The sequence below is a fragment of the Falco naumanni genome, chromosome Z, assembly GCF_017639655.2.
Source record: "Falco naumanni isolate bFalNau1 chromosome Z, bFalNau1.pat, whole genome shotgun sequence".
NCBI classification, from domain to species: domain Eukaryota; kingdom Metazoa; phylum Chordata; class Aves; order Falconiformes; family Falconidae; genus Falco; species Falco naumanni.
Genome location: NC_054080.1, coordinates 2,600,222 through 2,613,103, shown reverse-complemented (window position 1 = coordinate 2,613,103; position 12,882 = coordinate 2,600,222). Strand labels below are relative to the sequence as shown.

Genomic DNA, 12,882 nt, shown 5'->3' with positions numbered 1-12,882 from the left:
AAATGATGGAATAAAACTCTTCTACCTGCAAGACTTTAGGGTAAAAAAGCTAGTGAGCAAGTCCTATGAGGAACGGCTAGGGGGCTGGGGGGGGTTCAGTCTGGAGAAGAGGAAGCTCAGAAGGGGACCTTATCACTCCCTACAGCTGCCTGACAGGGGGCTGTGGGCAGGTGGGGGTCAGTCTTTCTTCCCCGATAAAGAAGGACAGGACAAGAGGAAATGGTCTCAAGTTGCACTGGGGGAGGTTTAGGTTGGGTATTAGGAAAAATGTCTTCACTGCAAGGGTGGCCAAGCACTGGAACAGGCTGCCCAGGGAAGTGGTGGAGTCACCATTCCTGGAGGTGTTTAAAAGCCTTGTAGATGCAGTGCTTAGGGACAGGGTTTGGTGATGGACTTGGCAGTCCTGGGTTAACAGCTGGACTTGGTGGTCTCAAAGGTCTTTTCCAACCTTAATAATTCTAGGTTTCTGTGACTTCGTGCAAGCAGAAATGGGTGCAATCGTTACCACCACAGATGCGCTGGGCAATCAGTCACACAACAAAAAAGTTTCATCTTTTTCTTCCCCCCGTACTGTCACCTGCCACACATGTTAGATTCCCTAAGAAATGCCTTATTTACAAGTCAGTTTAGAGGACTTTAAACCTCTGGTTATTTACATGAAATGGTAATAAATGAAGCCTGTCTTTGCCCCAGGTGTCTTTCTACATAAGTTGTAGCCACATGGTATGCAGCAATGATCATTGCGTGCATGTGTGAGCATGTGCATATATGTGTCCAGATGCTTTCTGCTTTAAGAATTCACAACTGGAAAGGAAAATAATAAGCATAACCAGTTTGGGGTGTTTTTTTTATGTAATGTTCTTCGATGGGTGTTAAACAGCAATAAATCACCTGTCCCTTCTACAAAAGAGACTGTTTTGAATTGGAAAGAGTTCAATCATTTCCAGCATCCATCAGCTCTTTGCTTTAGGTTAGTTAAAGGTGGGTAGAGACTGATCTCCCTCTCCTACTGATTTTTCTTCTTATTTTAAGGCAATAAGAGGTATCAACAGCACCTTAAAATTTTATGCACAGATTATTGGTTACAGGCCTCATGAACCACCTAAGGATATCTGCTTCTCCATCTTAGCTGTAAAGCTGCCATATAGACTAGGACAGTACTTGGGAGGCTCCTTGGTGCACTCTTACAGATCCATCAAACACAAGAGCTTGAACACCATATCCTTGTCCAAAAAATGCATTCTGGTCCATGTACCCAAGGGAGAGGAGAATTGCCACATACACCCTTCTGTAAAACCAGAAGAGCACAAATCAGCTCCAGAAGACCCTTAAATTACAGTGTCAGACTTCTGGAGTTTTTCTGTTTGGAAGCTTTGAGAGCTCCCATATATAAAATAATAATAACTAAGAATAATATTTTAGAACCATACCACAAAACAGCAGTTATCCTGAAACAAGAGTGGGCTGGCTGATTGCTTGGGTGCATATTTAGTGACTGCATTTTTTCATGCAGTTTCCCTCATTGCTGGTGGGAATTTGATAAGGCACCACAAAAATAAATGAATGAGTGATTTCATTTCAGAAGCATCTTACCAGCGGGCTACCATCAGTCCAGCGGAAGTCACGCTCAAACATCTTGTCATTGAGGCCAATCCACTGGTAGTCATGCCCAATACCTAAGGAACCAGAAGGATATTTTTATTAACCTTCCCATAAATGGAAGAGATTTCATCAAAGAAAATAAAAAGAATTTGCACAGAATGAATCAGACATCCTGTTCTCAACATCCTTCTACTCATTATGCAAACAACTATTTACAGGCTGTTTTTCAGCTTTTTAATTTTAATCTAGGATGCCTATAAAAATGCAGATTCTCATCTAACAGTTTTAAAGAATCCTGTTTCTTCCCTTCTTAATGGCATCTCCCAAAGAAAGCAGACTGGTTTCCTATTGGAGCACATATGACAGGGAGGAAAAAAAAAAGCAAAAAAGAGTAAAATAAGAAAAGTACATATTCTAATCTACATTTTTCATGTTTTGGTTAGGCTGTGACCAGTTTTGCCTAGATTGTGCAACACAACATACAGGGAACATTTCTTTATGCCTACGGTAATACAATACATGGTGGTGGTGTCATTGATGTCAAGTGCACCAAAAGTCTAAAGCCTCCAGAGAAAGATGTTTCATCAATTTCCAATGCCAAAACAATAGTTCCTGTTCTCTTCCTCAAAAACAAAGTAATTTTTATGTAACAAACAATAACTTTCATAATGATAGGGTAGGGAGCTTGCATTGATTGCAGAAGTAAACATGAAGAACGTGAAGCGTGCCATTTCAACATTCTAAAAGTCAATTTTAAGATGGAGATGTAAAAGGAGAGTGATCAGGAGGATATTTCACCAGCTCCCAACCCTCAGTGCCTGCTTTTGTTTAGGGGAACCTCAACGGTACATACGGTTCACAAAGATCTGTTCCTCATGAGACAAGATGCTAGTCAGGTGTGCTCCCTGAAGACGGCATTCCCTTTCAGCTGTGTCCCACGTACGCCGATGGGCAAAGTATTTGTAGCACTGTCCTTGGAACTTGTGCCAGCCATAATCACAGGTCTCCGTGTCTGTGACAAACAAATACATCACATCTCTGTTAATGGGTGTGAAGCACAAGCGCGTTTCATGCAAGTGGAAGGATTTTCTGCAGAGCAAATGCTCGAGAAAATACCTGTCAAGCAGTACAAATACAAACAATCAACACTCATTCTTGAGACCTCACTACTTTTTCAGGTAGTTCTATTTACTCATTTTCTGTACAAGCTGCAAGAATATTATTTATGTAAGGAGTATAATTGCAACTAAAAACTTTGTGAGCTTCCACTGGTGGAATTGTGCTGTATTTGGACATCTTCAGTCCATAGCTCTTGACGAATGAAATGCCTGGGTGCTGGACTGAAGTCAGTCTACATTTCATCTGATTTTTCTGAGTCTGTATATGGCCATGGGGATTTTTACTTGCAAAGGCAAATAGGTCTTTGAGTGACTGTACTGAATTTCCATGATTTGGAAGAAACTGATAACTGAAAATAACATGAAGAAAAGTGCTTGTGACTGTTCAGCCACAGATGCAAAGCTGCAGTATTATCTTTCTGAACTTACCCCTCCAAATTCTCCTTCAAAACTCATCTTCCCTGACAAAGTATAACTTAATAAACTTTAGGCATCACCTTCTAAGGAATGCTGTAAAGCTGAAATACAAAGTGATGAAGTGCATATTGTCTGTGCTTGTATGAGGGATGGTACTGTTAAGAATGCATTATAGACACAAGTTCACATCAGCCAGTATATCCTTTCATCTAAAGAGAAACAAACACGAGCCTTGGAACGGTAACAATCCTTGAATTTCATGTTGATTGTTTTGTCAGTTAGGCTGCTGTAAGCAGAATAGACTGCAAGAAACAACAAAGTTCTGTTTCCAAGTTTGCTTCTGCATCAACACTGCAGGAACGATTCAGAGACAAAAATCAGCATTAATAAGATGAGCATCACAAATGTGATGCATGAATGTGTCTGAGCTGTGATGGATGGTAAGAAGATCTTGCCACTGAGAAAAGAGTTTTAGGGAGGAATGGGACAAACAATAGGGAAAGCTCAAGCTGGTTTGAGTTATGGGAGATGAAATGGCACCATAAAGGACTCTTCAGCACAAGATTACAGCTTGTTCAAACTACAGCCTGTTTCAGCTATCTTAAGTACATGATGGCTCACCCTCAGGGTTTCAGTTGCAGGATGCTGAAGAACAGAAATACAAAGCCTGACCTTCCCCACCCACCAAACAGGAATTTGCCACTTCTCACCAAGTTTCATCAATCCCCACACAAAACTGTGCCTGAAAGCAACTCTCTGGCCTTTCCAGTGGTATAGATATGTTCTGGGTATGAAACTGAATTTCTTATTTTCAGTATGTCAATATAGTCAATAACATGCTTTGGTCAAAGGTCTTTTTGCATAGTACAGAAAAGCCAAATATTACAAAATATGCCAATGACGTATAACCAAAGATTCTTTAACTATGATATTTCTGACGTTTGAGCAGCTTTCAAAAATTTGAAAGACAATTGTGGAATATTTTTTTTCACAACACAAGGCTGGTTCTTAATTCATAGCAGGCAGAGGCCATTCAGATCCTGAAGCACCAAACTGTCTATGTCTTTACCTTTTTTTTGAAATTTCCTAAGATAAAAACTAGACTTTACATGTACATAAAGAGATCTAAAAGTGCAAACATATAACTTCGGAGGCTTACCACAATTTCCCTGACAATTCCTGGCAACACTAATAGCACAGCTGTCACTGTCTTAAGAGTCTTGTATCAAAATCATTTTCTACTAGTCATCAGTCAGACATAAATGTACCGAATACAAAGGCATAATAGAGCTCACACTGATTATCTCTCTTCTATTTTCAACAGGTTAAGCTGTAGGAAACTGCTTGTGCTTTGAGTAATCCCAGCTAGGAGAACAGGAATACTACCGATGAAACAGGAATTTAATCTATACTACCAACTTGCTAGTTTTTTATATTTACCATCTTTGTGTTTGTACGAGGTTGAAGGCCGCAGATACAGCTTTAACCTTCGGCATCTAGGCCATTTTAAAGTTTAGTCTGCCTTTGGTTTTCGGGAACATGTGTTTAACCACACGATGCTGACTAACACTGCTATGTGCTTTGTGAAGGCACTTAAGATTTTATTATTCATCTTGTCCAGGGACTCCCTCATCCCACAGGAAACAAGACAGATAATAACAAGCAGCATTGCATGCTGAGCAAATCATGGCCAGAGAGCATTTCCAGGCTATTGTAGTCAAGCCTTCCCTGGCCTCTACTAAGGTGCATTATTTGAGACAAGATCTGCTGAAAGGTACAGGGGGGAGGCAAAGAGGCTTGAAAACACAAAACCTAGAAGACTGGGTTCAAAGAATGAGATATCACGGCCTGAGCATGAATCACAAATTACAAAATTTCTGTTTTTAAGCTAGAACATGCCAAACAGTGACATAGGTGCTCTCAGTTGAAAAGCATGCGCTGCAGTGCACACACAGCTCCTCCCTACCATCCAAAATGGCACGTGGTTTTCCAAAAGGGAGAAGCTGAATAACTTCTGCACCTGTTTGTAGCCCAGATCTACAAAGACAGAAAAACACAGGGCTGATGGCTATAAAATACATAGGAGTTTTAGAAAGGGAAGAGAGAATTTTCTCTTTTTTTTGAGAGATGTTGATCAGAAGAGGGGGAAAGGAATGGGGAAAGGGAGAGTCAGGAGGATAGATGATGAAATATGCAAACCAGGCAAGTAAAAATGTGTGAATGTTTCATCTCTGCAGTCCGTTGTCCTGAGGCAAGTAAATATGTGTGAATGTTTCATTTCTGCAGTGCTTTGTCCTGAGTTTGTGTATCTTACTACACTAAAAAAGCTGAAATGGTGACACAAAGGGGTAAAGGCTCCATATGGGTATAAGTTTTTAATGCCTTTACTGAACCAGTAAAGTCTAATTGCAGGTGGCTGTAAAATTTCCGACTAAATCATCTGTGAGCAGAGTAGGTGCAGGCACTTGCTGAACACAATATTCCATGTTCATTGTATACTTACCCAGGAAGGTAATCACAGTTATTCCAGCACATGAAGGAAAGACTGAAACGCTGCTTGCCATATTTATGGTGTTTTAAAAGTTGTCTGACTAGTCTTAAGATTTATGACAATTTACAGGCTTTTTTCAGTGATGTGCACAAGGAGTTACTTACACAGCTTCTGTTCTCTGTGACTGCAACTGTATATGTATAAAAACATCTCTAAACACTGCATTAAAAAAAAAAAACATTCTCTGTAGGTTTAATGCATAAATAGGTACCACTTTTTCAACAGCTGCAATAAGCTGCTGACAATAGATCCCTTGTCTTTAAAGAAATTCCATAAGAGGCTTAAAGAAAATAAAGACTGAAACACAGGTACTAGAACATAATGAGAGTCTTACTCAGCTGTAAATTTTGTTTGTGACTGTCTGCCTTCAGCTAATGAACAAATGCCTGAGGCCCATTAGCCCACACATCTTGAGGAGAAACGCATTTCTCTGGTAAATATTAAAAATAATCCCTTCTCAGCTGAAAGACATCAGTTAGAGACCATCTGTTTTCAGAAAGTATCTTTGCACTGAGCTTTTCTCAAATACTTCCATCCCAAGCTACCAAACCCTGGGAACAAACTGAATCAAATGAGACCAAAGTAATCACAGACATTTGAACAATGAACTTGGGTTATAAAAAAAACATCGTTCCTGACATGATGAATAAAAAAAGCCATTGTTTTGTTTTCAGAACCTGGAAGAGAGCAGCTGGTTGTATTATCCCAAGGAGGTATGTCCTGTAACAAACACATATGTGCCCTTTTGGCACGCAGGTCCATGCATGCAGCTGCATTTGGTAAACAGGCTAGCCTAGGTGTGCCTGCAGACACTCTGCAGTAGAGAAAGCCAAATCTTAAGTTTAAAACACAAACGCCATTCCTTGAAAGCAGGTAGACCCCAGTTAGAATAGCAAAAGGAGAAAAGAAAAGGAAACTTTAGCCAGCCAAGGAAGGAAGAAGAAAATCTAAACATGTACTCATTCAGTTCCCATAAAGAACGCTTATTCTTGAAACTGAGGCTCAGATTGTAAGTCTCTACCATTTTATGGTTTCCCACATAACTGTTTGTGAAGTAAGGTACTCTTCACCACAAATGCAGGTGGCCAGATAATGCAACAACAGCCTCAGACTCATGCACCTCACTAGTCCCTGGGAACTATTCTCTACAGTTGGTTCCACTAGCCCAGAGTGACTCTGGGTATCAAACAGCTCTGCTCTCCTCTTTCCTCAAACACGGAGCTTGCAAAGCAATGCTTCAGGCAGGGAAACCATCAGGAGCTGAGTTCTGGGCTCATTTATCTGGACACTGGGAGCTCTCGTAAGGGCTTTACACAGAAGGATGCAATGGAAAGACTGATGGCTCCGCCAGAATAAGACTCGCATCAAGATCTACTGTAACCCACGGTGCCACCCTTTGAAAAAAGTGTTTTGGGGATATTTCTGCACTTTAAGAAGTGATGTTCAAATGTCACCAAGTGGCATGCAGAATATGCATCTGTGCTTTGAAAAGATACATGTGGTTGGCAAAAGAGGATATTGTCTAACAGAGGTACTTCATTCACTTTTAATCTAGTCCGAACCAGAAACGATGCTGGCTTGCTGAGCTACCAATCTAGTTTAAAGAGGAAACACCCTCAGCTGCTCTGTTTCGAACATCAGACAACTTTAGCTCTTTTCAGGAAGAAGTTCCTGGGCTCAGATTGTCTGCTGAACTGTTTCCACCTGGCAAGAAAAATGTCTGTCAGGGAGCCAACTACAGCTCACTGAGTCTCAGGACTGATTCCCCTCACCCTAGGTTAGATCACCCTGAAGGCTCCTCTAACTTCTACCACCTGCTGGAGCTCCCTGTCCTCTGGTCACATCCTAACACTGACACAAGCGTAATACATCAGCCGAAGATTTCTTAAGCCTAGAAAAATCTCACGGGGGCATTCGGGTGAAATTCTGAGCTCTACATTTTTTCCACACCAATATCATGGGACCAGGTCATGGTGGAGTTGTCTCCTGCTTTGAGCCTCATTTCCAGGGGCAATTCATGCTCGCTGTTTCTGTCCCTTTCCGTGGCATTTTGAATACTCAGCACTGTGTCTAAGAAAGCCCTTCAGCTTCATTTTCTTTTTTTTTTTTGAAGTTTTCTAAAATTAGTATATATTGGAGGGAAAAAAAAAAAAAGAGTAATGAAATACAATCTTGGTGTGCTCAACTCCACCTTTTCCTGTGGCACCGAGGTACGCATTCTGTCGTTCTGGCTGGTCTTTAAACCTAGTGAGGTCAGGACTGGTGCCTTGAAATAAAGCCTGCTTGCCAGACAACTGTGTCTGAATCGCCAACACAGTTTTATTTTGTCTGGTGGAGTGGAAATTTGGCACTGAATGCTTTTCCCAAGTCCCAAACCACTGCAGGACTTTAAGTGGAGGAAATTTAAATTCCAAAGCTGAGTGAGCAGGGCTCTGGTTCTGATTGACAAACTAGGAAATGTTCCCATTAACCACCTAAAATGCACTCTCAGGTTGGTCATAAAAAGCAGCTTAAAACTACCATGGTACTCAGAGTCACTCGCTACTATGGATTTGCTGGAATGAAGGGGAGGAGGAAGGGAGTGAGAACATTTATTTCGTTTGTTGTGAAAACACTGTCAACTTATAATTTTGGAGAACAGATTCAGAAAGCCCTTTCACATTACAAGGTTAACCAGACTACTGAAAAAGTTAAACATTGAAAAGTGGTAGAGCTGGTCAGCTTTAAAAGTTTTCAGCTCTAACAAATAAATCTCCATAGATTAAGCTGAAAGAGTTTGCAGACTGCCTTTCACTGAAGAGGAGAAGCAAACATGAAAACACACAATATTAATTAAACAAATCCAAAGGTTTAGTTCATTCCCCTGTGACAGAAAAAAATCAGCTGAAGAAAAAGAGAAAAGTATTTTAATAAGCTTTAGAAAGTACACTTTGAAATATCATTTATTTTTCCCATGGAAATGCCTTCATTAATTTTACTGACAGAACAGATTTTGCTACCCTTATTCCTCCTATTGCATGCACATACTGAATAAGCATCTTGCACTGTAAATATTTCTTGCAAATACAGTGGGATTTCTTGCAGGCAATGTTTTAACAGTTACAGAAACTTGATGTTTAATCTGACCAGTTGTCCAGTTTAGAAAGACCTTTACAAGTTCCTTGTAATGGTGATCCTGCACTTGTTTTTCCTAAAATGATCACAGAAAAAATCAATTTGAAAATTCTGGGATGAAGTTGTCAAGGCTATGGTCCCCAGTGGATGGATTTATGATCTCGTATATTCAGTAGACTATTCCTACTTTCCAGTGATGCTTATTGGAAATGACATGGTCTGATATGTTTTTCACACTGTATATGATTTTTTAAGAGAGAAGTGTGGTCGTAGAGTAACTCTGCCCCTACTCATTATCCCGTAAGCATCACTACAGTAATAAGACAACCTCGTTATGTGTATTCCCAGTAGTTTGCAAGCCAACATGAGCAGGCCGTGCTTGCCTTGGAGCCACCTGAAAACTACGGCTGTTGCAATTTTGACACAGAAACTGCCCAATATATCAGTTTATATTAGGTACAGCAATGTGACTTGCAGTCAGGTTAGCATGTGGATAGACTTTGCTCTTATCCCTCTGCAAAAAATGGTGCAGATGTAACCTTAAAGAAAAAATCCTGAGCTACAAATCACGGGAGTCTAACATACTCAAAAATCATAATCTCTCCTCATCACTGATGACATCCCACAGATTTTGACAGTTTCATCCAACCTCTTGTTTTTACTAGGCTTTGCCTAGTTACTCCACAAGGGTGTTGAAATGGAAACAGATGACCCAATCCCCACAGATTAAAGAACACACCTTACCTTGTTCACAGAGAGCACCTGTATAGCTTGGCAGACACAAGCAAGTAAAGGTATTGAGGCCATCTATACATGTGGCTCCATTCCGGCATGGGTTAGACTGGCATTCATCGATATCTACAACATAAAGATAAAAGTGTTTTTATGATACGCCCACCTCCTGGAAGGGAAATGTTCTTCAGCCTTAGTCATGCTTATTACTAGGACCAGCGCAATCCAGAAGAATGAAGTATTGCAAAAGGTCCAAGTGACCGGTTTATTTGTGTGATAACTGATTTCACTATGCACAGCCTTCCTTTTTCTGTACTGGTGAAAAATTTGGCTTGAGTGAGTGACCACGGCATGAAAAATTTTCATCAGGTACAGGAGACCTCAAATATCTTCATGAATCTCAAATACTGGAAATCTTATCATACCATTAAACAGACTGTTAATTTCAGCCTGCAAAGCAGCATGCCTTAGCATCTTACTGGTTTGCATTTCTCTTTTCTTCCTTGTCTAATCTTATCAGGATAAGGACAAAGCATCATAAAGACAATCTCAGGCAGATAGTTTACTGCTGAGTCTATAGCTCCAGAGTAAACAAGCATTTCTTTCCTCTGCTCCTCTGGCTACTAAAATACCTTGTCTTTGTCTTTTAAATTGGAGCACTAATTCATTTAATATAATTTGTGCATGTATTTGCACAGGTTATAAACTAGTATGTCTCATTATAAAGATCATACGAGGTTTTTTAATGAGTGCTGTTCCTCTGAAACAATCAGCTTGAACTTCAATGTAGATTTTGCAAACATCTTAGTCCAAAGTGAACTGCTGGTAGCGATCAACTATTAAAATATAAAAGAGAAGTTAAACATGACTACAGACCAACAAACAGCTGTGCAATCCTAGGAATAATTGCTGCATCGTTTGAAAGGCGCTTTTAAAAATACATTTTTATTTTAAAAAACTACTTCTGTTCAAATTTTAAGCTAGATCTTATTTGTTCCAGCCATTTGGAAAGCTCTCAATATATGTTTTACGCCTTATATCCAGAATATCCCTGAATCCAGGGCTAAAAATGCTGAGGTTTACTTTCTTTGAACACCACAGAACATATTTCTATATGGTGAGTGGCTGTGGAGTGTCTCACTCCAATTCATTAATAAACATAAAGAGTTCTGGGTGACAACTGGCCATATTATCCTTTCACAACCCGAAAAAAGGGGAGAAAATTATTATCTGACCTCTGGTTTGCAACCAGGGGATGCTGTATTCCTTGACAAAGAACATTTAAGATGCAACATCTAAAACTTGGTATCTATCAGCAACAACCCACTAAGGAACTAGCAAACTCATCAATATGAGCTAGGCAGAGAACACTGGCTGATTATATTTTAATCACATACTGTCTTGCAGAGCAGAAATAAAACCATAGCAATCCTAACAATTATGCTGCACTGATATCAAACTTTGGGTAAGGTTGGGGTTTTTTTTATTATTTCCAAAGCCATATATATGAGAGGAGTTGAACCCATTTTATCAATGTTGAATGAGGTTTTTTCTTTCAAATTTGGCAGGCAACTGTGTAATAGAGAAATCCATGGTATTTATCAGGAAATGAAACCTACATCTTTTCAAAAGACTAAACCAGCTGTACACTAAACAACAAAAACTACCACTTTTATCATACTTCAGTTTGCTGGTTGGAAGGAAAAGCTGGTTATTCTGAACTGTACTGGTGAGTTACTTGAAACCCACAGTCAGCAGGAAAACACAGATGTCACAGGGAGCTTGAAGAGGTCCTCAGCTAGAAAAGTTATCAAAATACTAATTTATACTGAAGTTGTATATGATTAGGATCGTACTTACAATTTCCTTGAAAAAATATCTAAGTGGCCTTCAGTGCTCAGCTTCCCAATCACATTTGGAATTAGTTTATTTTACTCCTCTTTCCAATAATTACACAAAGCTCTTCAGAACTATGCCAAATATTAATGTTTATTTGGCGTTATTTGATGTACTTATGAATGTAACGTTATGAATTCTGAGTCATGTAGTTTACTTACATTCTCTTCTGTGTGTGTACAAATCTGTGCGCTTCGTGGGGGGAAAGAAAAAGGATAAGTGGACCTCCTTCATTTTATTGTTCTCTTCTTAAGTAAGGCCTCACTGTAGGATTTTTCAAATGTCTATGTGTTCTTCAATTTCCAGACACAACACTTCTGCAGATGTCATGAAAACTTTATGCTCCATTTAATCAATACCTAGATGGCATCAGCTTACCTAATTCACACTGCTCGCCGTTGAAACCTGGCAAACATGTACAGATGTAAAATGAGCCGCGTGGATAGCAGGTACCACCATTAAGGCAGGGGTTGCTTTTGCATGGATCTTGGCCTGTTAAACAAGTAGGAAAAGAAAATTGATTCTGTAGTTTCAAGGAACTGGTGCCTTCCTGATTTTTTTGGAAAAATAAATCTTTGGCAACTCCTGCTTTGACATTGCAGACTTTACCATACTTAAAGAAATTCTATCGATATAATACACTACTGAGAATAAGATAGTTTTGTAAAACAGTAAAGCTTGTTTTCAGGCATCACTATTTTCAATTTTAACAACAACATGGCATTTACTACGAACCAGTATAAATAATTTTCAGAATTACATTTTTTCATAGCAATTTGCAGTATATTTGGCAGTCATGATATTCTATTGAAGATTTAGTTTGCATGACATGACAATTAATTAGAGCTGAAAAAAGTTAAACATAGGCGAAATGGGTGGAAAATGCTTTTTTTCTTTGAACAGGGTTAGTTCATGTAGAATGATTGGGTACACAGAACATACTGGCTGGCTGCTGTTGTTTCACTTTGTTATATTTAATCAGTCAATGCCCATGAAGTCTTATTTCTTTGAAAGGATGTTGTCATACATACACATTTCCCACCTGTCTTCCTTAAAAACACATTTCAAGAATACAAATGAAGGTACTGAATACATTCATAGCTGAACTAAACAGGAAGATAAAAGCTTACCTGTTGTGAAATCCTCAGTTGTTACAGCAGTTACCATTTAAATAGCTTTTCCTTGCAGAGCTTTATGACTTCTAGTGATGTTTATTTCAACTGAGTTTAGATACCTAGATATTTGCATTTGATTTAATGCCTATTAATGATCACTCACACAAACAAGTATGCACTAGGTAACCATTTCTAAGTATTAGCTTCTCAGAGTCAGATGAAAGTCAGGAAGACAGTCCTGGGATACGAGAAGAAAGCCCTGGCTTTGAAAACTTACAAAATTGTTAAGAGAGTTCTGTGACCTAAGTTAATTCAGAGAAATGAGAATAGTTTAGAT

General features: G+C 39.3%; 1 protein-coding gene across 1 annotated transcript in view; it reads right to left on the bottom strand.

Annotated features, from left to right (window-relative positions):
* Positions 1-12,882, bottom strand: part of VCAN (versican) — a 116,753-nt gene that overhangs the window by 17,112 nt on the left and 86,759 nt on the right. The window contains exons 9-12 of the mRNA XM_040580720.1: positions 11,809-11,922; positions 9,547-9,660; positions 2,456-2,614; positions 1,594-1,676 (exon numbers count right to left, since the gene is read on the bottom strand). Of these exons, the coding sequence (XP_040436654.1) occupies positions 1,594-1,676; positions 2,456-2,614; positions 9,547-9,660; positions 11,809-11,922 (470 nt within the window). The remainder of the gene's footprint in view (positions 1-1,593; positions 1,677-2,455; positions 2,615-9,546; positions 9,661-11,808; positions 11,923-12,882) is intronic.